This window comes from Furipterus horrens, unplaced genomic scaffold (assembly GCF_987537825.1).
Source record: "Furipterus horrens unplaced genomic scaffold, mFurHor1.1.pri manual_scaffold_10, whole genome shotgun sequence".
NCBI classification, from domain to species: Eukaryota; Metazoa; Chordata; class Mammalia; order Chiroptera; family Furipteridae; genus Furipterus; species Furipterus horrens.
In genome coordinates this window covers 17,678,639-17,705,089 of record NW_028327180.1, presented here as the reverse complement: position 1 = coordinate 17,705,089, position 26,451 = coordinate 17,678,639, and the positions used below count along the sequence as shown (strand labels likewise).

General features: G+C 35.0%; 1 protein-coding gene across 1 annotated transcript in view; it reads left to right on the top strand.

Annotated features, from left to right (window-relative positions):
* LRBA (LPS responsive beige-like anchor protein) overlaps nucleotides 1-26,451 on the top strand; it is a 530,437-nt gene that overhangs the window by 99,421 nt on the left and 404,565 nt on the right. Inside the window, exons 27-31 of the mRNA XM_090287960.1 lie at nucleotides 2,256-2,383; nucleotides 2,860-2,967; nucleotides 6,805-6,964; nucleotides 9,918-10,359; nucleotides 20,223-20,356. Coding sequence (XP_090144086.1) covers nucleotides 2,256-2,383; nucleotides 2,860-2,967; nucleotides 6,805-6,964; nucleotides 9,918-10,359; nucleotides 20,223-20,356 — 972 coding nt within the window. The remainder of the gene's footprint in view (nucleotides 1-2,255; nucleotides 2,384-2,859; nucleotides 2,968-6,804; nucleotides 6,965-9,917; nucleotides 10,360-20,222; nucleotides 20,357-26,451) is intronic.

The window sequence follows — 26,451 nt, the reverse complement described above, 5'->3', positions numbered from 1 at the left end:
GCGGAAAGTCTAATTGATGAACTATTTTCCTATATTTAGTAAGAATATGTTATATAAACTGAGATACTTGTACGTGTATTTAGTGGTCTTTTTTTTTTTTTTGACACAGTGATTTAGTCTTATTCAAAATGCTATTCAGAGTACTTTTAAACGTAGGATTTCGTAAAGAACTTGTTATAACAATTTTTAGGAAGTTTTAAAATTTTAAGTAAGCAAGATTCAAATAGTGAGCACAACAAAATAAGCTATCATTTATTGACTACTGTAATTAGTCATTGTTACCGATTTTCACAAGTGAGTCAGCATTCTTTTTTTTTTAATGAGGAAAGTCAAGATCAGAGAAAATGGGAAATTTACTGAAATTCAAAATGTTTATGCATGAAGTTAGAATGTGAATATAGAAGTTTATTTAGTGTTTCTATTCGCTCTCTGTTATAGTATACTTCCTTAAACTTTTTATTGGTAATATAATTAAAACGTTTAGGCTCCATTGCTTTTGTTAATGCCATTTAAAAAATCTTTACACTTTCCTAGAAAGATTACATTTCTAGAATTAAAAATACAAGGCTACACTAGCAGTGCTTTGCTATACCCAAGAAGCATTAGGTTCAGAAGCAAGGGAATACGTGTTGCCCTTATTTTCATAGCTGTAGAAAAAAACAATGAGAAAATTCAGTTTACCCCAGCACCATCTCTTCTTATATATACGGGCATGAGACTCAGAAAGGAACTTGTCCAAGATAACTTGTAGAGTGTGGTAAGCTTGGTAAATAAGCCAAGTGCTTTGATCCCTTGCCTTCTTACTCCTGTTCTTTCCTGAGGTTGGGGGAAGGAGGGTGAGAGGGAAACACTGAAAGTAACCTGGACCCCTGAGGCGGACAGACACCGGGACGCCTTGTGTGGTTTTCAACGCTGATGCAGACCCAAACTTGATCTTATGCAGCCTGTGACAAAAGTAGTACTCACAGTACTTGCCAGGGCCTGATTCCAAATTTGACAGAGTTGGATTCCATGGTCTCCCTTTCTCCCTCCTTTCCTTCCTTTTGTTCCAACTTTTGTTGCTCACTTTTGGCATCTTTCTAAATACTTCTCTTTCTCAATTTTTTGTCTATAGCCGTAGGGTAGTTTGGGAGTACTTGAAGTCCTCACTTAAATGTACTGTTTTGTTCCTTATTTGCTCTCCTACTCTTGTTCTGATTAGATTCCTTGAGCGCTACTGATCTGGTTGGGAATTGAGATGATTCAGTGATGTCAAACAGTTAATAGTCAATTGTGCATTACCTAATCATTTAAAATTCAAAATGAGTTTCTAAATAACTCAAGTAGCTGCCCAGTTGGTTAGATGTATAGAGAAGTAATTTTGGACTGCATAGTAATTACAGTCTTTTATGTTTTTCACCTTTTAAACAGTTTTAATGAAAACCAGTAAAATGTAGACTATAAATATTCCCTGTAAATGCTATACTCTATTGGTGTATTGATATCATGCTGTAATAATACTTTATAAGAAAAACATGCAAGTTTCCAGTTTAACTATTTAACTTTTAATGAAGGTAGTAGAAAGTTATTGTCCTAGATTAGTTTATACAATTAAATTTGCTTTCTATTATTTTTTAAAAAATTTTCACCTGAGGACATGCTTACTGATTTTAGAAAGAGGGAAAGGAATGGAGAGAGAGAGACTGAGAGAGAGAGAGAGAGAGAGAGAGAGAGAGAGAGAGAGAGAGAGAGAGAGAGACAGAGGGACAGAGAAACATCGATGTGAGAGAGAAACATTGATCGATTGCCACCCATAGGAATCCCAACTGGGGACCCACCCCACAACCTAGGCATGTGCCCTGACTGGGAATTGAACCCATGACGTTTTGGTTTACAGAGGATGCTCCATCTGCCAACTATAGCAACCAGGACTTTGCTTTCTATTTTCTTGCTCATCTCTTTCAGTGTTCTGTCCCCTCTCTTTTTCTTAACGAAAGATCATTGCAAGTAGCTTAGGTGAGATCTGAGAAACAGCAGCCTGTTTAGATTCTTGAACTGATTCCCTCTTAGCAGTGGCCCCTAACAGAGTTGCTACCAAAGTCAGAGAACAAACAGTAGGTGAGAAAGTCCAGGGGCATTTTAGGACTTTGCTGAAGGTAATCTGTTTCAAATAAAATCTTATGTAAATCATATTGGGTAGGGGATTTTTATCAGTTACGTAATCTTAAATACAATTTTCTTTTCTTACCCGTTCTTTTTCTTAAAATAAATACCAGTGTGTGCAGTGGCAGTCAGGAATTGCTTAGAGTGTCAGCAGCATTCACAGCTGAAAATGAGAGGAGACGCAGCCAAAGGCCAGAAAACAATGCACAGCCTGATTCCCATGGGGAAATCTGCGGCAAAGGTAAGCCTGCAGAATCATTAATTAAGTAAAAGAGCATACTCTTATTTTATGAGTAAGGTCTTAAATTTATTTGTTCATTTCAACATAAAGTTAAATAAATCTGACAGAGGTCCTAAAATAGTTATTTTAGTCCGTGGACATATCATTCAAATATTTGTATTTAAATATACAGTAAAGGTTTGCTTATACTTAATCTTGTCTGCTTTTCCAAATGTTTACTTTTCTTGTGTCTACGATACCTTTCCCCTTCAAATATGCCAATTTGTAGTTTTGTATACTTGGTCAGTTAGCATAAAGTTTGTTTTTTCATTCATAGCTTCCTTCGGTACCCCCCACCTCTAACCCAGCATCCAAAAAAAGAAGAGAGAAAGAAGTAGGGAAAACAAGTAGTTATACCCTTGTTTTTCTGGTTCCTGGAATACTTTTTTCATTAAAAAAAAAATGTGTAACGTATATGTATATTTTTTTGTCTTAAGAGTCCAGTGGACATTGTAACGGGGGGTATATCTCCAGTCAGAGATTTTGACAGGCTCCTACAAGACATGGATATTAATCGGCTGAGGGCAGTTGTCTTCAGAGACATCGTAAGTTACAATATTTCTTTCACGTACTCTCTTCGCTGATATGTATTTCTTCCGAGGCCCGAAGTATTGAGAATGAAAACTCTTTGAGATACAAGTTAGCTGAGTAGAGACAAGAAGGCCTACAAACAAGTTTTTTGACAATGATTTTAGAATCTTAGAATATTGGAAGGTATTATATATATAAATGGAGCTAATATATCAGAGTAGTGATAACAAAAAGAATAACATATTACAGTTGTGTACTTTTGTAATTTACATGATATAAATGAGGAGTCTGAGGCACGGAGAGCTTGCATAATTTGTTCAAGCTTCTGGAGCTAGTACATGGTAGGATTCAGACCCGACAGTTTTAACTCCAGAGTCCATGCTCTGAGGGTAATGAAATACTTAGATTCTGAATGGCCTATTACTTTACTGAATATTGGATATTTTTCTCTCAAAGGAATTTAAATATTATATAATGGTATCTAAAGAAATGCTGTGTGTGGTGGTTTGAATATTTTAAAGATGGTAAAGTTTTATTTTTAACTGATTTTGATATAGAATATGGCTGAGTTTCATGTAAAAATTGTTTAGTTATATAAGAAAGTATAAATATGAACATAAAAATCATTTGTAATCTTACCAAGACTTGGAGTATTGTCATTAGTTAACATTTATTGAACAGTTACTGTGTGTTAAGTACTGGATGCTCTATATTACATATGTTTTTTTTTTTAAACTTTATAACTTCAGTTTTTAATTTTCTTCCCCCTAGTGTTTTAGTCCTCTCTTGCGTTCTTTCTTCAGAGTTTATACATGTATATAATTTGTTAATAGGATAGCTAATAGTTATTGAACACTTACTGTGTATTAAGCACAGAACTGGATGTTCTATATGTATTATCTCATTTAATTCACACAGTATTCCTATGAAGTCCCTGGCTGGTTTGGCTCAGTGGATTGAGCGTCGGCCTGCGAGCTAAGTGTCGCTGGTTCGATCTTCCAGTCAGGGTACATCAGAGAAGGAAAACTCTGACTCCAAAAAACCTCCGCTGCCTTGCGGCATACCTCTTTAGGGGAAGGCTAGGGGAGTAAACCCCGACAGAAAATCCGGAGCCGGAGTCCCTAAGGCGGTTTGACGTTGTAGTCAACACCGGCAACTCCTGCGGCGCACCTGAAGCCAAGCTGTATTGACTCTGTCTTTCCCTTGGATCCTTCAGCTGGGAAGAGAGGGGGGGTCTGCTGCATCGGCCACAGCAGACCCTCCATATCACCCTGCCCAGGCTCTGTAGCTTCAGCTTCACTGGAGAGGACACTCCAGCGTCATCGCAAGATGTCGATTCAACACGGGAGGAGACAGATACCGTGTCACTCCCGAGTCGGACTGCACAGCCATTCTCGGCGGTGCAGATAGACTCTTAAGAAGCTACACCATCGTCTCTCGAGACGGACGGCTGCCGACATTCCTATGAAAAAGATAACAGTATGAGGTTAAAAAATCTGCTTAAGATCACACAAGTAATAAGGGTGGGAAGTCAGTGAAGGACCTGCGGAATCTGATTCTTGAAATTTTGATCTTAACCATTTGATTATACTGCCTTCCTAGATCTCAATTTTTTTCTTTTCTTTTTGGTAGCTGCTCCTTTAATTAAGAAACCACCAAGTTTTGTTTTTTCAGAACCCACTGACTAGTTCATTTTGGAACCAAATATTCTTGCTTCCTTCTTTTCCTATTCTCTTTTCTTGAGCAGGTGTTAAGTCTATTGCCCCATAACTTTGTATTTCCTAGAGTAATCTTTAAAAATCTAGAATAGATGATATAACTCTTTTGCTTTAAAAATTCTCTTGATGTCTTTTCATAGCACTTAAATAAAATCAAAACTCTTCACCTTGGCTTTGTGTGATATGGCTTTTTGGAAATTTCTAACATGTTGTTACATCATGATTTTTGTACAGAGAATTAGACTATTTCCTATCTATGTTGGTATTTCTTAGAGTCACAAATATTTAAAATTTATTTTGTAATTATAAAAGATATATAATCACCGTGTAGATTTAGAATAAAAGTGAAAAGTTCCTCGACCCCAAACCTTATCTCAGAGCCTCGTCTAACAAAAGCGAACTTTGATGAAGAAATGACCTAAGATTGGAGCTATAAAGAAATTATTGCCCCGAGGTTAAGAACTAAGGATTTTAATCACTCTAACCTGAGTTTACATTTGGTTTTTCACTTACTGCATAGCCTTAGGAAATTTACTTCTCTATTCTTTATTTTGTTCAAATGGTTTAAGGAATGTATATGAAGCACATAGCACAGTGCCTGGCTCACAGTAAGTGTTCAATAAATGACAGCTACATTTATTTCAGGGTTTTAATTAGAAAACATTGGGCATATTTATGGGCTAAATAAGGAATTAGGTAGGCATAAATAATTTATAACGTATTTAGAAGTTAAGACCAAGTAAGTTATTTGTCTACATTTTTTTTTTTTTCAAATTTTTACTGGGCCCCCTAGATTTTGTAGTGGCTCTTTTTTTTAAACAATTTTATTTATTTGTTTATTTATTTATTTTTAGAGAGAGAGGAAAGGAGAAAGAGAGGGAGAGAAACATCACTGTGTGGTTGCCTCTCATGAACCCCCAGCTGGGGACCTGATGTGCAACCTAGTCATGTGCCCTGACTGGGAATCGAACCAGCGACACTTGGTTTGCAGGCCGACGCTCAATCCACTGAGCCATAGCAGCCAGGGTGTCTACATTTTTAATGTTGATATCATTAGCAGTAGTTATTGTAATAGGTGACAGGATCGTGTGGCAGAGGACCAAGTCCAGAGAAAAGGGATGGCTAATAAAAAAGGAAAAACTACATTTATCTTTTTGATCAAGGTTAATAAATACTTACACAAGAACTTCAAAAGTGCCATAGATTCTTGTCAGATTACGAATATGTCTTATTGTATCAATTGGATGCGTTCAGGTCGAGCCTGATACCTTATTTTTTCCTTGAAATTGCTCATGTCCAAAACGTTTGACACTAGTTATTAATTTTTAGTTTCATTTGTATCATTAGTTTCCAATTATTTAGCCTAGGCATCAATGTTCTTTTTCTTTCCCCTACCCTAAAATGATCTTCTACTCAATATACTATTAACTTTCAGGATTTGGTGGACAAGTTTGAGTTTTTCTTTTAAGTTAATTAAGTTCAAACCTAGTTTGAAAAGTTATGAAATAGTGATGTGTTGCAGGGCCCTTTGAAGATGGGGGATTTGACTAGATAAAGAGCTTGTTGATGTACAGATGTGTAGGTGGGCTCTAGAGCTTAGGATGAAGGCTGGAACTCTTTCTGAGGTCATCCTAGTTTTTGCTTTGCTTTTTGCATACACTGTATTTTTAGTTCTGATACTTGGTTATCTCTACTAGATAAAATACTCTTAATTCCTTTGGCATCCTGTTCTGTGTCTGATAATCTTTTTTTTTCTCTTGAATGTTTGTTTGTCTTTCAGGACTGTTATTTGATTATTATACATATTTTAATTCTTATGATTAGAAGTAAAATAGTTATTCACATATAATGATAATTATTATTTGATTACTCTTATAAGGTATATTAAGACATATCTCTTCAGGTTGAGTTACTTAAAAAAGAAAGGAACCAACTTTTCCCATGTTTCACAAGCATAAAACCTCTCATTTATGGGCATATTCTCAAAATACTTTGATTTTTGCTCAGTTGAATTTTTTAGTTTTTGCATATATTGAAAGATTTATTCATACTTTATACTTAAATATTGTCATGTAATATAAAATAACGACATTATTTAATAGTGTATAATCAACTACTTTTATTTTTCCCCAGGAGGATAGCAAACAGGCTCAATTTTTAGCCTTGGCAGTAGTATACTTTATCTCTGTACTTATGGTCTCGAAGTATAGAGACATTTTGGAGCCTCAGAATGAAAGGCACAGCCAGTCACTTAAGGAAACTGGTAGTGAAGGTGGGACTTTACCACTTCCTGGTAAGTTTCCATATTTTATTATGTGGTATCCCAAGTTCAAGTAAAATGCTACTTACTTACAGTGGTTAAAGTATTGATTCTGGAATTTAAATTCATTTGTATAGATAGTGAGAGATACACTTATTTTTATCAATAACTAAGTATTTTACTTTAAGTGCCATGTAGTTGCTACTGGGAGATTATTTCTGTTTTTTAAGTGAACCATTTGACTAAAAGGTGAGATGATGTTATTCTTTGCAAGTAAAGTTAATAATTGGAGTTGTAGACATAGCTGCTAGTTAAAATGTATAGTTAGAAAAGCATCTGTTGAATATAGAAAGAGCTACTACCCACTGGAGGCTATTTATTTATTTATTAAATATTCATTTGGTACCTACTGGGTACTTGGTATATTTATGAACAAAAGAAAAGTCTTCCTTCATGGAGCATATATTGTAGTGACAGGAGATAGAAAATAAATACATGTAATAAATACATTGTATAGGATTTTAGAAAGTGGTAAGTACTTAGAAAAGAAAAAGTCAATCCAAAAAGACATCAGGGATATAACTAGGGGAAATGGGGTCTGGATATTTACTCTAAAGAAAATGGGGAATTACTGGAGGGTTTTGAGTATAGGAGTTACAAATGACTTATGTCTTTATTATGTTTTTAAAAGTTACACTGAGGATTGTGTGTTCAGAATACACCCTAGAGGGCAAGGACAGCCCAGTGTTGTAGTTACGTCCTGCTGTGTAACACATCACGCTGAAGCTTAGCGGCTGGAACCATGGCTTTTTCAGTCTTGTTCTCATGATTCTGTGAATTTCATTTGGACAGGGCACAGTTGGGATGATTGCTCCCTGCTCCAGATGATATTGCTGGTGTTGGAAAGTCTGAGGTGGTTTTTCTCCTCATCTCTTTAGTGCTAGGATGGCTCTAAGAGCTGAGGCTGATTGACTGAAATGGCTCAGCTGGCGATATTTGTCTGGGGCCTTGATACTTGTTCTCAGTTGAATTCCTTGGTTTCCTCCATTGCTTTGCAGGGCCTCTGTCTCTTCATATGGTCTCTCTATGTGTCCTCTCCAGCAAGGTAGTGATATTGCTCCCGGAGATATTCAGGAATTCCTAGAATGCACCTGCTACCAGACCATATTAAAGATTGGGCACAGAATGGTTGATTGTTACTTCTGTCTCATTCAATTGGTTAAAGTGAGTCAAGCCCAGCCCAGATTCAAAGGGGTAAATACCAGGAGGCATGGGCCAAGGGGATCATTAATATAACAGTCTAACATGACCACTGATGAGGATATTGCAATAATCCAGGCAAGAGGTGATTTAGGCTATTGAGCTAGTGAGTTGTGGTCAGATTCTGGATGTATTTTGATGATGGTAGAGAAAACAAGATGTTAAAGTATTAGGTGTGGAAAACAGGATATTAAAATACTAGGTGTAGCTATGTGGAAGATGGAAGGCAGTCAAGAATGACTATAAGGTGCAGTTGGATAGTTTGGAGGTGAAACATGTTCAGGCAAAGACAAATTTAGTTTTCCTCTGTTGATGGCTTTTAGATATAGAAGATGTAGACTAGGCAGTTATAGATAACAGTCTGAGTTTTTTGTTTGTTTGTTTTTTGATATTTAAAACTTTGAGAATGGATGAGACCATTAAGGGAAATAGTGAGAAAAGAGGACTAAAGTCTGGGCACTAAGTTCCCCCAACTTAAGAAATCAGAGTGAAGGAAATTAAGAAGGTGCAACTAGTGAGGTAGTGGATGGAAAACCGAAAGAGCACAGCGTGTGCGAGTCAAGTGAAAAAAGTATTATCCAGTTGGAGGGGACGATCAGTTGCTGCTGCTTTGCTGAATACTGTTAGGGCTGAGAACTGACCATTGGGTTTAGCAAGATGAAGGTTTTTGGTGGCCATTGGCAAGATGGAGCCTTTATGTTGGAATAGAGTGAATGCCTGATTGGAAGGGATATAAGTCAAACAGAGAAAAAAAGGTGATGGTCCATGTTGAACTAGATTTTAACCCTTTTGAGTGCCAGCGTCACTGTGAGCGACGCTGACGAATTTTCCCAAAAGTGCCAGCGTCACTCCCAGCGACTCTTTTTTCGATGGCTATAAATGTAAATGACAATGGAGTAATTCGTATTTTATGTTTTGTTCTCTTTTATTGTACCTCAGGTTATATAGTAATATAATTTTTTCTCATGTTGATCCAAATTTTGAATTACGCATGGCACTCAAAGGGTTAAGGATCATTTACTTATTCATACATATAGGAGGAGTAACAGGTTTTCTAGTATTGTAGAAACCATGTTTGAGGTAGAGGTCTTGGTGTTACTATTCAAAGGAATGGCAATGTATAAAGACATAGAAGCCCAAAACTTTGTCCCATGTTTAGCAAATTGCAGATAATTTGGTGTTGTAAAGTATAATGTGTGATGGCATGAGTAGCAGGAGATAATGTTGGAAATGAATAGTCATCGGAATCATATTTATTGACCACCCACTACTTTCCAGGCTTTGTGTAAGCGCAGGCATTATTATAGGGGCTGGAGAGGGAAGTGTTGGAGATGACAAATTTCCTGCCCTGGTGATGTTTCCATTCTAGGGGACTTATATTATTGAAGAGCCTTGTACTTTATACTGAGGATTTTGGGCTTTCTTCTTGTAGGCCAATGGCTTTCAACCTTGTGTTGCTATCCATTGGTATGTCATGTTCAGTTTGGAGGATTTTCTCTCGTATTTTGTTATTATTTATTGTTTTTATTTTATTATATCATCTACTTTGATTTTAGGTGCATTAACTCAGTACATTTTATAGATTATGTAATTTTTGCCTTTTAGAACATGCCATAGATTTCATAATTTAAAATAATAGATGGCTATAGGACTGAATGTACCTTTTTAAAATTGTTTCTAAATTTTTTTTATATGTACTTTTCTTCTGTTTCTGGGTAATACGTAGAAAACACACCAGCAGCATCCAGCCCATTAACTCCAGCATCAGTGGAGGAATCTGAAAGCACATCATCTTCTCGAAGGAGGGATTCAGGCATTGGGGAGGAGACAGCTGCTGGCGTGGGAAACAGTACGGATGTGGTGTCTTCTCTAGCACCTCCAAGCGTCAGTGCAGGCCCAGATGCAATCAGTGAGGTGCTATGCACTCTTTCTCTAGAAGTCAATAAATCTCAGGAAAACAAAAATGATGGAGGAAATGAGTTGGATAACAAGGCTGCACCATCAGTTCCAGTTTCAAAAAATGTCAACGTGAAGGACATCCTCCGCAGCTTGGTTAACATGCCAGCAGATGGAGTCACAGTGGATCCTGCCCTTCTGCCACCACCCTGCCTCGGAGCTCTTGGTGATCTGTCTGTTGAACAGCCTGTGCAGTTCAGATCTTTTGACAGGTACTGTGAATAGTTTTTGGTTTTTGTATGCTTATATTTATAAATGGTCAAGATTTAAAGGGTAAACAGGGCTTTAACTCTGCGAAGTTTATAGCTTCAGCATTAAAAATGGGTATTTCGATCTAGTTTGTAAAAATTACAAGGACTTGTTTTCTAGTTGGTCTACCATTTCAGATTTTCATTTTTCAATACTATCATAGATGATTTAAAAATAATTTTAATATTACATTGGCAATTATATGTTAAATAATCTTTGTTTGTTGCAACTTAGAAGTCACCTGTACTTAAAGATGGCTACCCTTCACACTCTTGCTGTTATCACTGTGCCAGCCTTTGAGAAAAAAAGTGTCAGTCTGTGGATTCCTGCAGACTCGAATTCAGCCAGGTGTTCAGAGTCCTGATAGCTCGAGAAAGCTGAATATGGATGTCTGACTTGATGGGTTCTGCTGCCCTACAAAACCTCTGGCTAGTTTACCTGACATTTTTCTTTATATATTATTAAATTTCTCAAAGTCTACCTATAAGACATGTATGTATTAGTTATTAAACATTTTTTTTTCATAAATCAATATTTCTATCTGGAAATGAGCTCTAACCTAAATGAAAGTTGCCAGTTAAAAGAACTGTTATTTTTCTTGAGTCATTTGAAAATAAGTTTGCATAATACTCCATCCTCTTAAATATTTTATTGTATTTTTTAAATTTATTTATTGTTTTTTTCTATTACAATTGTCCTTAATGTGTTTTTTAAGTATATTTTATTGATTATGCTATTTGAATTGTCCCAATTTTTTCCCCCTTTGCCCACCTCTGCCTGGTACCCCCCTTCCCTCCAGCAAAGCCCCCCACCCTTAGTTCATGTCCATGGTCATGCATGTAGGTTCTTTGGCTTCTCCATTTCCTATATTATTTTTAACATCCCCTGTCTATTTTGTTCCTACGAATTCTGCTTCTTAATCCCTGCACCATTTCCCCCTTTCCCCCTTTCCCCCACCCAGCTGATAACCCTCCAAATGATCCCCATACCTATGATTCTGTTCCTATTCTGGTTTGCCTAGTTGGATTTTGTTTTTATTTTTTAGATTCAGTTCTTGATAGTTGTGAGCTTGTTGTCATTTTCTTCTTTTTCTTAAATAAGTTCCTTTAATGTTTTCTGTAATAATGGCTTGGTGGTGATAAACTCCTTTAGCTTTATCTTGTCTGGGAAGCACTTTATCTGCCCTTCCATTCTAAATGATAGCTTTGCTGTATAGAGTAATCTTGATTGTAGGTCCTTGCTTTTTCATCACCTTGAATACTTCTTGCCAGCCCCTTCTTGCCTGCAAAGTGTCTTTTGAGAAATCAGCTGATAGTCTTATAGGTGCCCCTCTATAGGGGACTCTCTGCTTTTCTCTTGCTGCTTTTTAGATTCTCTTTACCTTTAACCTTTGGCATTTTAATTATAATGTGTCTTGGTGTGTTTCTCTTTGGGTCCAACTTGTTTGTGTCTCTTTGTGCTTCCTGGACTTGTATGTCTGTTTCCTTTGCCAAATTAGGGAAGTTTTCTTTCATTATCTTTTTAAGTAAGTTTTCAATTTCTTGGTCTTCCTCTTCCCCTTTTGGCACCCCTATGATTTTGATGTTGGTATGTTTAAAGTTGACCCAGCGGTTCCTAAGCCTGTCCTCATTTTTTTGAATTATTGTTTCTTCTTTTTGTTCTGTTTGAAGATTTATCTTTTCCTTACGTTCCAAATCGTTGGTTTGGATCCCGGCTTCCTTCCCTTCTCTGTTGGTTTCCTGTGGGTTATTCTTTATTTCACTCAGTGTAACTTTCATTTCTTTCTTTATTTTTTTTGCCATACTGAATGAGTTCTCTGAGAATCCTGATAACCAGTGTTTTGAACTCTGCACCTGATTGGTTATCTTGTTTCTTTTAGTTCTTTTTCTGGGATTTTGTTCTGTTCCTTGATTTGGGCCATATTTCTTTGTCTCCTCAATTTGGCAGCCTCCCTGTGTTTGTTGATAGCATTAATGTTTTGTAGACTATCCCTAGTTTAGATTTGTCTAATGTTTCTTCAGGATTAGATTCAAGTTAATGTATCTTTTTGCCAGGAATATCACAAAAGTAGCACTGTATGTTGCATTCTATCATGTGACACATGGTTTTATCTCATTACTGATGACGTTCACGCTAAATACTTACTAAAGTGGTATTCTGTAGGTTCCTACACTGTTAAGGTGCTCCTTGTGAAGAGGTGGTATTACTCTGATACTGTCATCCACGTGAAATGCATTCAGCTCATTGTATGGTCCTGTGGTTTCCTATTTTATTCAATGGGTTATAATTTGTTGTTGATATTATTTATGTTGATGGTCAAGTTGTCTTTGATTTGGCCAGTGGGACTCCCTTCCTGTGGGCTTCTATTTTCTTTTGATGTATTCTGATCATAATGTCCCTCTGTCCGGGTGTTTATTTCTTTGTGTCTCCTGTTCCCTTTATTTCTTCTCATTTTCTGGTTTTCTACTTCAGATTTGCTGTGTCTTGGCTCATGGGATATCCAGACTGGTTGAAATTATTTGTGGTAGTTAAGATGCTCTGAAAGAACACAAGGGAAATATATTTTAGTGGAGAATCTTTTTGCCATCATCCTGCATCGTTTTATCCCCTCTGCCACTGTTTAAAGTGTTAAATCAATGTCCTGGAGTGATGAGATCGACAGAGTCTAATTTCCAGATAAATAGAACATTGGTATATCAAGTGGCTGCTAGATTCGAGTGTATTTTTTATTAAAAAAAAAAAAAGGCTTTATAATGTAGGAATTAAAATAATGACTTCAGTAATTAGACAAAACTGAGTTTAAGTTCTGGCTCTTTCACTTATTAGTGAGTTTGGACAAGTTACCTCATCCTTCTGAGCCTCAGTTTCCTTATGCTTAAATTGTGTAATGCTATACAACTGTTAAAGAAAAAAAAAGCAGAACAATATGTATTGATATGAAATGATATTGAAGATATATTTTTCTATAGCATTTAGCATGTAGAAATCACTCAGTAAATAAAAACTAGCTCTCATCTCTAATGAGCCATTTAGTCACTGCTGCTTTCTATTATTTTTATATGTAGACATATGGACACCAAATATTTGTGATACATATTACTGATTAAAAGGATTATATTCTCAGTATACACATATAATGGTAACCAATCAATAAAATGGTAAATCATATGTCAATAAAATGGTAAATCATATGTCAATAAAATGACTTATCTGCTAAAAAAATTGACAAATGACAGGTAGTTCATGCAATAAGGGAAATATTGTTAATATGCAAATAAATAAAGATCTCTATTGCTAATAATGAAAGAAATAAATACTAAAATAACCATGAGATAAATCTTTGCAGTACTTAAAAGGTGATACCTATTGTATGAGGGTATGAAGAAACATTTTAATATTGTTGAGAGGGCATATTGGTATAATTTTATTGAGGGATAAATGAAGTATTAATTAAAATTTAAAATACATAAACTTAATACTCCTAGAGTTTATAAAAAGGTATACACAGTATGAAATGTCTTCTGCAAGAGGAATTTCACAATCAAGCTCAGTCTTATTGAGCTTTTACTCTGTGAAATTCTATTCAAAATGCATTTTTTAGATAGGTTGCTAGATAGATAATATTTTAATCCTTACTTTACAGATGAAGACACTTGAGGCAAAGGGAAATTAAGTCATTTAAGCACTTATGCTGATAAATGGTTAAGCTAAGTTTTGAACCATGGTGGACTCATTCTAGACTGTCATTTGGCTATGCAGTGCAAGGATACTTTTGCTAATCTATGAGGGACTGGCGACATGTTTTATCTGCTATACATATAGTAAACACTATGCAGCCATTGAACAGAGAAAAGAACACTATACAGTGATGTAAAATGATACTGAAGATAACATTATTAATGAAAAAGCAGTGTACAAAATAGCTTGGAATTTATGATATTAAAAAAACAAATATGTCCATATATAAAAGTATACATCAGACTATCAACAATGGCTGTATATGAGAGTTGGAAAATGTGTAAATAATCAGATTTTTAAAATAGTCTCAATTTCTACAATTTGTTTAAATTTGTATTAATCTTAGCTTGAGCACTTGGGCATGATTAAGTGAGAATTGATTTTAAAATTTGATGTATCTTGCTCATATAGTCAAAGAAAGTTGATTTCTTATAAATGTCCCAAATTTCATATATTCGGCATTTATTTCTTTTTAAATAGTGTAGAAATTAAACTATGCCTTAGCAGTGCCTTCTGTGAGGAGGTTATGAACTTGTTTTAGAAACCATGCTTAGGTGATGCATGTTAATAGATTTGTTGAAAACAAAGGAAAAAGGACTCACGGACACGGACAGCAGTGTGGTGATTGCAGGGCAGGGCGGGTATAAGGGGGTTAAGTGGTAATGGAAAAAATACAATAAAAAAAAAGAAAACAAAGGGGAATTTTGGTGATGGCATTTTTCAGGATGTTATTTGCAATTTTCATGTCTGGTGTGCATTTAACATATTGTCTGATGGCAAGCCAACTGCTCTGTTTCCCCCCTCTTTTTCTTAGCAAGAGACACCTTTTGAAAACTCTTTTCATGCAGCTGTAGACCAGTGGAATATCTTTGGGAATTTCAAAGCATCCCTCTGATCATGTATTTATCTCTGGAATGCTTTGTCAGAAATCACAACTCTCCTCATATCTTAAGATTTATCAACTCTCAAGCAATAGCTGGAAAATTTAGAGTAACAGCTACATGAGTGGAACCTTGCTGAAAGGCTGCCAGGTTGTGGGCCTTTGTGGATGGCAAGGTGTTTGTGTTCATTCCCATGCCAAAATTCTTGCTCTTATCTAATTTGAAGATCCTTTCTGGTGATTAGTGGATACCAGGGATTTATCTTGATAAAGTTCAAGGGCTTGTCTGGCTTTTCAACTAGATCCTTAGGGACTAAAGTGCTAGGTTTAAAATGCTCTTTTCTCTTTTACTGAACTATTTGCATGTTAAATAAAATAGCATTTATGCGAAAGTTTGTGATATTTGAAACTGATGTGATTCTGAAGTGGAACTTCTGAACCTTAGTGATCTGGAAGACATTGTTGCTCTTTGTTGTTAATAAGTGTAAAGAAACTTTCAAAACAGTCTCCCTAGTTCATGTAAAAAAACGTCAACAGTGTTTACGCTTTCTTTTTTTATGTGGAACCTTGGGAAAATTACTTCTTTTTCATCATTAAAATGGAGCTAATGTATGGCACTTAACTCATGGATGGTTGAATATGTATGATAATTTATATATGTCCGTAGCATAGTACCCCACAAATATTATTCTTAAAGTTAGTGAGTTTGTAAAGAAAAAAGCTATCATATGTAACATTTTATACTTTAATATTTGGTTTTTAATTGACAATTTGGAACCATAGCTTGCATAACTAAAAGACACAGCTGTCTTCCAAATTCTCTATGCCAAAGAGTTTGAAGTGTTTTTTGTTAAAATTGATGGCACATACTTAAAATTCAGAGTTATTTGTATTTTAAATTTTAATAAGGATTTCAATTTGTTTCTTAAATAGAAGCTAAAGCTGTAGCTTAAGAATGATGCTAGAAATATTTCTGCACATTCTCTACCTAGCATATAGGCTCTCAAAGTTGTGTCAAATGTATGTTTTATTTTCTTTGTGTTTTCCAAAGTGTTTTATAAAAAATATGAAATGCTTAGTCCTTGCATGATTAATCTTGAGTAGTGGTAAATTTAAATTTCTAGATTTTTTTTTTAACTGTAAGGGCATGCTTTACTAGTTTAGATTTATACTTACATACATGATACATACAATAGATTAAAATCCCCTCTGTTGAAGATTTTTACATGGAAACTTTATAAAAATGGTTGGTAAAAGGAATGAAAATATTGTGAAATCTGCCTACTGCTTAATTTCCTTTATTTTAATTATTATGACTTTGGATTTTTTTTTACATGGCCCAAAGCATTGTTATGTTATTTCCTCAAAAATGATATGAATCAGTCAATTAATTTGGAAATTGATTAACTTTATTTTTCTATTATATACGAAGTATATAGCCAGGCTAACAAATGCAACTTCTTCTATTTGTGAACAGATATATTTTTGTCTGCTAGTGGTAGTATATACATAATTTTGGAAAACTTACTGTAACTATTGATTATAATATAGAATTATGTTTAAATGTAAATGTGGTAGTTGTACAATTCTGTGTGGGAGCACCAAGAATAGTGTGCCATGAACTTGGAGAATCTGGGTAGGCTTACCTTTGAGCAAGGGTTTGAAAGGTGAGGAGAAAGCTTGCTGGCACGTAGGACTAAGAAGAAGGCATCTTGGCAGAGGAACAATGTATACAAAGGGTGGGAGTTGGAAAATAATATTCATGCTCAGGAACCATAACAGCATATATGCAGAAGTGTGTGAGGAATGCTAAATGTAGGAAGCCACATTTGAAATGTGTCAGACATGAAAATATATGAATGATCTTGGACAATCAATCCAGAACTGAAGTAAAGGATAGGTATTGTTCATGATTGAAAGCATTGTGAATGTCGGCATTTTAAAGGATTAGAGTTTAAGTAATGTTGTTATCTTTATTTTAATTTTTGAATCATTTTATTTTAAAAATTTTATTGAATTTATTGGGGTGATCTTTTGTCTTTAATCATGTCATCTGGGACAAGTAGAGATTATGCATATTATGAAACAGCTGTAGTAAATTTTTTTGTCACCAGTTTTCCAATATTTCATTATGAAAATGTTCAAACATATAGAGAAGTTGAAAGAGTTGTACAGTGAATACTTATAGATCCTTTAACTCTGTTTGCTTTATCATATAATTCTTCATATATCTATCTTATTCATCTGTCAACCTTATTTTTTGATGCATTTGGGAGTGGGGGGCGGGTATTGGAGAGCAACAGGGGAAAAATTGGGACAACTGTAATAGAACAATAAAAAACAAAACAAAACCAAAAAACGTAAGTTGCAGATACCAGTTCACCCTCAATCTAACAGTTCCGCATGCCCATCTCTAACTAAAGATCAGTATAGTTCTTTAAGGTAATATGTACTTAGAATGAAAGGCACAAATCTTAACTGCACCATTTGAGGAGCTTTGACAAATTTATGCGCCTGTGTGAACCCAAATCCTCAATCAAGATGATTCTTGAAAGTTCACTCATGCATCTTTCTAGCCAATGGCTGGCCGGCCCCCAGGCTGGGATGGAAGAGTATCCCTTCAAAAGGCTCACCCTCAAGCATGACTAGGAAGGAAGCCTTTGGAACCTGGCATCTGCCTTTTGCCTGAGCCTCTCCCTGAAATGACTGGACACCCCTTTAACCACCCTGGAGCCCCCTCCATGCGTTGGACCAAATGGAAACAGTAAAGCTTTTTGCAGCGGGGAAAACAAAAACAAAAACAAACAAACAAAAAAAAACCAAACCCGGCTGACGGGAAAGAGGAGCTGGAGTACCTAGGCAATCCTGTTAACCACCCGGTGTCCATGCAATTTGGCCGGCCTCGCCTCACCTCTAATGAGAAGCTCATGTTGGCCCCCAGCTATCTCCCGAACAGGGCGGCTCAGGCATTGCGATGTTGGATACATAGACACATACTTTTACATATACATATTCACACAGTCACTCACGGATGAAATTATTATTCTTTTTCTTTCCTACCATAGATCAGTTTTGCCTTTCCTAGAACTTCATGTAAAAGGAAATACAAAGTTTGTATTCTACTGTATAAGGCTTCCTTCACTTAACATAATGCTTTTGAGGTTCATCCATACCATGTTTATCAGTAGTTTCTTTATTGCTGAGTGTTGTTCCATTGTGTAAGCATACCACCATTTAAAAAAAAAAATTAATTTATTGAATTTAGAGGAAGGCCAGTAGAGAGACAGACAGACAGACAGACACGGACATCAATCTGTTTTTCCACTAATTTATGCATTCATTTGTTGACTGTTGTATGTATCTTGATGGGGGATCGAACCCACAACCTTGGCCTATCGGTATGATGCTCTAACCACTGAGCTATCTTCCAGGATTCTGGACTATTACCAATTTTCAGCTGTTAACAATAGATCCTCTTTGAACATTGCTGAGCACATCTTTTTTTTGTGGACATAAGTTATATTGAAAAAATTCCTAAGAGGGGAATTGCTGGTGCATAGGGTAGGTTTATGTCTTAAATGTAATTATAAAAAAACAATTTCACTTTTAAAAATATTTTCTGTTGCTTCTATTGGTACTTAACTATTGTGAGTAAAACTAAATATTTCTGACTTTTTGTTTTATGAATGAATGTGAAAGTAAATTGTTCATATTTCTCCTCTCTTTCTCCCCCTGAAATAGGTTGCTAGGGAATATGTAGCTAGAGCTTTTCTTAAACAATGCATTCCTGCCTAGGGGAGCAAATGCACAATAAGATTTAGTATTGTTTTCTGACTGTACCATCAGCACACATGTACACACACATGCACACACACAGAGGTCATGTTTACTCCCCCCAAAGTCAATAATCTTCATGTGATATCAGCTACCATGATTTAAGCACACCATTTTGGATTGAGGGCTCAGGTGGCTGTTGCTTCTATTTTTTAGTGTATAGTTAACATTGGCAGTCACCCTTATAATGATGTGACACCGGCTACCCCAAGTACATTGAATAAGCCGTGCCCAGCACGAGAGAACTTGATTTAATTGGCAACAGTGTTTGCTGTCACATGGCAGGCACTGAAGTAAAACGGAGCCTATTTCGCTTTGTATTATCTCTTTTTGATAGAACCACAAAACCAGAATGTGTTTTTAAAGCACTGGAATTAAGGAATTTACACTTTTGAATTTACTGGGATCAAGTACCTAAGTAACTTTATTTAGAAACTGAATACTTTAAAGCTGTTAAGGGAATACTTGAAGCTTGCAGTTACAATATTGTCAACAAAAGATGTGATTAAATAAATTGAATGTTGAAGACTTTAGGCTTACGGTTAACACCAGGTAATTAAAAGTAAGCACTGCTGTGGGAATGCATTATATATCAGCTGTCCTCTTTACCTCATTAACTGGGTTTTTGCATGTTTATGGAGCTAACTTCAATTAAAAATGCCTTTTAAGTTATGCCTAATAAGGTATTTTAGTTATTATTTTGGTATAAAGTATTACACTTTAATTGAAATCAGTATATCATAAATACCTGGGTTGGAATAATATACAGGGTGAACAAATTTGATTTGATATTTTTGTATCTAGCATTTATATCTATGAATCATTTTATATATATAATAGCATTTAAACACAGTCTTGGGGATTTAAAAAATTGAGTTGTTAAAAATTGTTCATATCTGCATTTCTTAACCTTATAAAATTTCTAAGGTTTTATAATTTCAGATTAGCTGTGCTTTAAAATCCTTGTTTGAAACACATTGAGTTTTTTACTTCAACTCTTCGGTTAAAAAAAAGTTAATTACTTTTCTACTGGAGTGTCAAAATTCCTTTTCTATATACCTTTGCTTATATTTTAAATTAGGTAATTAAAGATGACCCTAAACGTAAAGAATATTATAAAGTAAATCTAAGTTTAAATGTTAAGATAAATTATATTTCCATAGAACATTGTCTTGAGTCTAAAAAGTTTTAAGACGCAATAAATATGAATACCATTGAAGAAGTTTCTTGAGAGAATATTCTTAATTGTATATCAAAATGGTGAAGAAAAAAAATGAGAAAAAGAAGTTAGTTTCCTGTTTTCTATTTTGAAATTTATGTGATTAATGAGTTTTTCTCCTGTATTTTAAAATCTGTTTTCTTTTATTACTACAGAAGTGTCATCATTGCAACAAAAAAATCGTCAGTCTTACCTTCCACACTTACTACAAATACACCTGCTAATGCTGTCAGTGTGGTTTCTCCTGTAGATTCAGCCCAAGCCCCAGATATGGGAGGAGAATCTCCTGGTGAGTTTGTTATCAATGATTTGAACAAAAAAGGTTGTAGATCTCATTTTAGCAAAGCTTAGGATTTTTATAAAGTTAAAGAATTTTGTTAGGCATGTTATAAATCATTATGCTTTTACGAGGTCTGTCTGGAAAAATCCAGCCATTGTTAATATAACGAGAACAGTTTGCACAACATCGATGTACCTGGCAGCTAAGGAGAGTGGACTGGAATGTGCATGTGTGAACAATGATGACTTCACTGTACTTGTCAGGTGGGGCGGTAGACATTGTTGAGTGAGTATTTGTACTGTGTGGCTGTCGCATTAAAAATGACTGAGCAAGTAGAGCAATGAATCTGCATCAAGTTTTGCATTAAGCTTGAACATCCCTTGTGGAAAGTATTTGGATGATTCATAAGGCTGCAGCTGTGGGCAACTGGTGATTGGCAGCTTCATCACAACAACACACCTGCTCATGCATCACATCTTGTGCAGAGTGTTTTGGTGAAACATCAAATCACCCAGGTGATGCAGCCCCACTACAGCCCAGATTTGGTGCCTGTGTCTCCTGGCTTTTCCCAAAACTATAATCACCTTTGAAAGGGAAGAGATTTCAGACTGTCCATGAGATTCAGCTGATAATGACTGGGAGAACTGTGTGACGTCCCAAGGTGCTTACTTTGAAGGGGACTGAGGTGTCATTGCCCTGTGTGTCTTATATTTTGTATCTTCTTCAAAATGTCTCTATTTTTCATTTGAGTTGACTGAATACCTTCTGGACAGACCTCGTATACTGTTGATTGCTTAATAATTTTATGAATAACTTTGAGTAATATCAAATGAATTAAACTAAGGATTTCAGTATTTTCTCCACACTGTATGACAAATTGGATACTGCTGGTTTGAAATATTCTTTTCCTTCTCTTGCCCTTGAGAAGATTTGTTTAGATAGTGGTTTATTTAAGAAAGTTTTGGTGATATACTGTCTTTTAATCATTTTCTGTTATCAAATGTTTATGTAGTATCCAGCACTTTTTCTCCTGAATATTTTTCTGAATTAGAGACTTGGAATGCTGTCCTGAAGTAAAGCATCATTCTAGCATTAGTCATAGTGGTTCAGTAACTTGTACTGCAATTTTTTGGGTTGACATTGGTTAATAAAATTACATAGGTTTTCTGTATACAGTTCTATGATACACCATCTGTGTATTGCATTGTGTGTCCACCACCCAAATTGGATTTTTGCCCATCTCTCTCTATTCCTTCCAGTGTAAAATCCTTTTGGTGCATATATATGGGTGTAAGATCCTAAATTCCTAGATGTTGACTGGAAGCTTAGTGGCAATACCAGGTAAACTGGAAAACTATGTGATACTAAAATGAACAACTTAGAACACGGGGGATATTATTTTATATAAATAGTATTTTTCTCAATGTTGTGCTGTTTCATAAAAAAATTAACAACTGGATAGTATACCCCCAAATGGATTCATTCTTGTTATTTTAGAATGAGATTAATGAAAAATAAAAGAAATTTTGAAGGAATGACTAGGTGGATTACATTAAATCAGAAATGATGCTTGTAGTTCATTTTTTTAGACATCTCAGGCTGTTCTACCTTTTTAAATAAAATAGTGTATTTGATACACTATCAGCTATTCTACTTTTTGTAATAAAATAGTGTATTTGGTAAATAAATTGTGTAATGATAAAATACTGTATCTCAGAGAGATTTGTTCCTAATTTGAATGGAAACAACAGAGTTCCCGTATAACTTCTGAACAAGACCCTCTTCCTGTTCTCCTACTATGAACATCTTGCAATAGTATGGTACATTGGTTACTTTTCTTTATCATTATCTTAGTGAAAAAATGTAAAAGAAGATTCTTCTTCTTTATTGTTCCATTATACTGTGATTCTTCTTTTTTACTTTGGAGGAGAAACAATTTGGTAATCTGTTTTGGGCTGGTTATGCAAATTTCTGTTCTTCCACCCTGATCCAAAGACCTTTAAAAAAATAAACTGATTTTTTGGGACCAGTTCCCATTGGGAACAAGGCAGAAGTTACTAATATCTATGAAACTATGCCGTCTTTTAAAATTAGTAATAGTGAATTCCTAAAGTTCAGAGATTCACAGCATACTGAGTAAAATATGTTATCTTATTTTGAATACATTGCCCTTGCATTTCATTGTATGGGACAAAAAAATACAATCCTCTGATTGCATTTAAATATATTTTTCAAAATTTAAATCATTCACTTTTCAGAAGAGATGAGACACAGAAAGAAAGCTGGGATGTATGGACAATATGTGATATACAACATTATAATAAGTTTCTTTCTGAAGCTGTTGTATTTTTCCCAACAAACACATTATAATACAGAGTGAGGCAAAAGTAGTTTTACAAGTTATTTGTATGGGAAATAATACAATAATAAATTCTGTGTTTTGTGTACTCACAGCTGTGAACCTACATTTGTTCCAACCTGTATTAAATACTCACCCTGAAGAATCATATGCAGAATTACCAAATAATTTTCTTTCTTGAAAACTCTTGGATTTATTGGCAGAAAACCCCCAAATCTTGCATTTAACTCATAATGTTTACCACCCCCTCGATTATTAAAATTTTGTATAATTTGTGGTGGTGATGTTTCTCAAATAGTTTCAAGGTTTTTCTATTTTGAGCTAGGATTTTTAGCTCATTCCTCTTCCTCCCTATTTTCCCTTATTTGTTTAAAAATAATTCATTTATTTTAAAGTTACTGCACATGTTCTTTGGTGGTCTTCCTTTTTATTATTTGTTTGGTTTCCCTACCTGATTCTTCTCCTCTTTCTTTGTAGTATGCTCTTGTTGTCTCTGTTACATGGTTTTTCCGTTTTATTTTATTACTTCTACTCCATTTCATTAATTGTTGCCATGAACATTAATGCCTTGATAAGGAAAATTTAACCCAGTGTGGTGTTTCCAGTCAGCCTACTTCTTACTCTCCTGCACCCCACTTTACATGCTTTTGCCTACCAGACTTGCCTTGGTACCCTGTTCTCTTTCCACTTGGAATCCAAACCCCACAGATAAAGTTATCTGTCTGCTTTCAGTATTTTTAACTGATAGATTTTTGTTTTCTTTTTGGTGGGTCTCTTGTTTTAAGTTACTTGCCATTAAAAAAGTAGACTATATTGAAATTTAGTTTTCTTCTTCTGGTTCAGGCAGGGAGGGCTTGGGGAGAAAAGATTTGTGGATGAATTGGTTGTTATTGTAATTGCATGCTGAGCTGGGCAGTTTATTCTTACAGATCAGGGTAAGTTAGGTATTAGTCTTGGTTTGATTTGGATTGTTTTCTTTGTATGAAAGGACAGTTAATATCTGTCCCTGTGGACCTTTAAACCTATGTGCCTTGAGAAGACTTCAGTTTGAGTGAGTAGCAACAAAAAATGACCTGCTCAAATTTAGTAACAGATTATAGGTTAGTAAAAAATATACTGGTAGTACAGGCTGCATTAGCAAAAATAGGGATTTACTTGAAAGAAACCATGTGAATGTAGAACATCAGCAAAGTTTTAATTTCCCAGAATACAATATGTGTTAAGATGCTGTTACTCTTTTTTCAAATATGCTATGGTGGTTGTCTACCATGATGCGTACCTTCAATGATTAAAAGCAATAAGTTACTGTTCTTCAGTAACTTATATGCTAGGTGTTTGCTAATTTGCAAAATTTAATAATTATGCTGCTTACTATATTATTAGGTTATGCATGTATTGATTAGTATGTTAATATTTAGTGTTGAAAGAAAATATTTGGTTCCTTGCCTTGTATAATATTTGATCCTAGAGGCTTATCTTCACTCATTTAATAAAAAGCTTATTATTATTTCTTATTATTTTTTATTTAATGAAGAAATTTTCTTGGGCACATAGCCTCTTCCTTTCCTGAACTGGCCCAGAATGGGTGGGGGGAGAGAGAGGGAAAAAGAGAGACAAGGGGAAATTCAAAAATACATTATTTAAGATTTAAATATTGGCATTTGCTTTAATGATACTTTATTGCAAAGGCCCTTATTTATTTAGATCCTTAGGGCCTTGAATAAACAATTGGCTACTCCCTGGATAGATGTGAGACAGATGATCTGTTTGCGTTTTCCTTTTTGTTCTTTGGGATGTCTGGAAAACTGCTAGTTGGAAGGAGCCAGTTTATCAGTGCAAGGATAAGGGAAAGATAAGTCAGTATCCTTCCATATGCTGGAAGTCGCTTCTGCATTTGCATATGTGGTCCTCTGTTGAAAATGTTTAATGTTAAATTAACTTAACAATAAATTTATGATTTTAATTTTTATCTGAGTTGAAAATATGCAGAATGTATTTGGAAATTAAATTTTCTCTGGCAGGAATGAAGAACAACTTTGTATGAAATTACTGGTCTGTTTATTTTTTCATGTGATCTTTTTTCTTATAACTATTGCTAGTTGATATATTTTACCTTTGTTAGTAAAGTGTTTGTTATGATGTAAAAAGACCACTTTGTATAAATCCCTTTCTGCTATAGTCTCTTTTAGGTTTGAAAATTGGCATTAATTCTAGGGTAGTGTCAGAAAAGCTTTTTTAGTTATTATTTCATTTAGAGCCACTGTTGTTCTTTGTCTTTTTAAATTTTTAATCTGCATTTTAGCTCATTAAAATTAGGGTAGGTTAGCACTTTGAAAGCTAATTTTGTTTTACATATACTGCCTGAAGCCCCACACAAACACTTTCTTGAGATTTATTGCTTCTATCTCTGCTTTTTAGTAAGCGGGACCTAATGTGCTTCTTTTTTATCAACTTTAGAAAAGTTCAAGGAAAACTACCAATAGTTCTCCTAGAGAAATTGTCAGATATAACCTAAATAAAGATGGTCTTTAAAAACTACCAACAATTAGAAAAATAAAGTTCAGAAATATTTAATTAATCACTGGTAATAAGAGTCAGTGGCCACCCATGATTCAGTGATCCTGTGGCTGCCAGGAATTTGGAAATTGCTGTTAAACTGAGTGTAATAAAGCTATTTGGTCTCTCTGAAGTACTTTATTGAGTGTTGTGTAGAAACAGGATTGGACCTGACTGAAATCCCTGGTACTGAAGAGTGAAATTTATTTTTAACTTCACCTTATTTTTTACTCTAGATTGAAATTTTATTGTGAAAAATGCAAATCTGTTGATGGTAAATGAGAATTGATATACGCATCTTAAAAAATTGTTAGCATGAAGAAATGTGTACTTCATTTTAAAATTAATCCTATACATTAGGATAGGGTCTGTTCACTTTGTTAGTTTTATAGTTAGCTCTCACTTGAGCAGAATGGTGAAAATGGAGGTAAGGTAGGCAGTGAAGAAAAATTCCAGTGAGAAGAAAAGTGAACTCTGATTATCAAGAGAAGGAGGTGGAAATGTGTTGTGGAAGAGAGATTCCCTTTGGGTAACTTCATCTTGTAGGAATATGCTCACGCTAAGAGGCTGGCTTAGTAATTATCCTGAGGTTAATTGTGGAAGATTGCTGTCGTGCCCTCTCCCCAAAGGGACCATGCCTGTGGGGCATCCACCAGTCCAGATTTCTGGATTCATCTTTTCGGCCAAGACTTGGTAATCAGAACTGCTGATTATTGATGAAGTTCTGCCTTAAGACGAAACATGTTTCAAGGAAGGTCAAGTTTTCCCAGATCCTTGCTGTTTCTAAATCAATTAAATCTTCAAAACCCCTGATCAGAGAGCCTGCTGTGTTTATCTATACCCAGAATTAACTTTATTTGCCTTACGTAACTAAAAGAGCAAGTTGAATCAAAATACACTGATACAATTGAATTGAGCCTGAGGAAATCGTGGGACTTAGGTGAAGCAGGGACAGGCTTTTAATAAAAGTACTTCCATGTGGAGGACAGTGGCTAATGTTTATGGTTATGGTTTGCTTTATACTGATCTGGTAAATGAAATTGTTAGAAATCCACTTTTTATATCAGTTAAATCTAGGATTGATTTTTTCTTTTTCTTTTTTTTATAGTTTTATGTTTCTAGACTTTTCAACAGAATTTACCTTAAGCTTTTATAGTGAATTTTCTAAAGACACTTCATAAGCTTCATC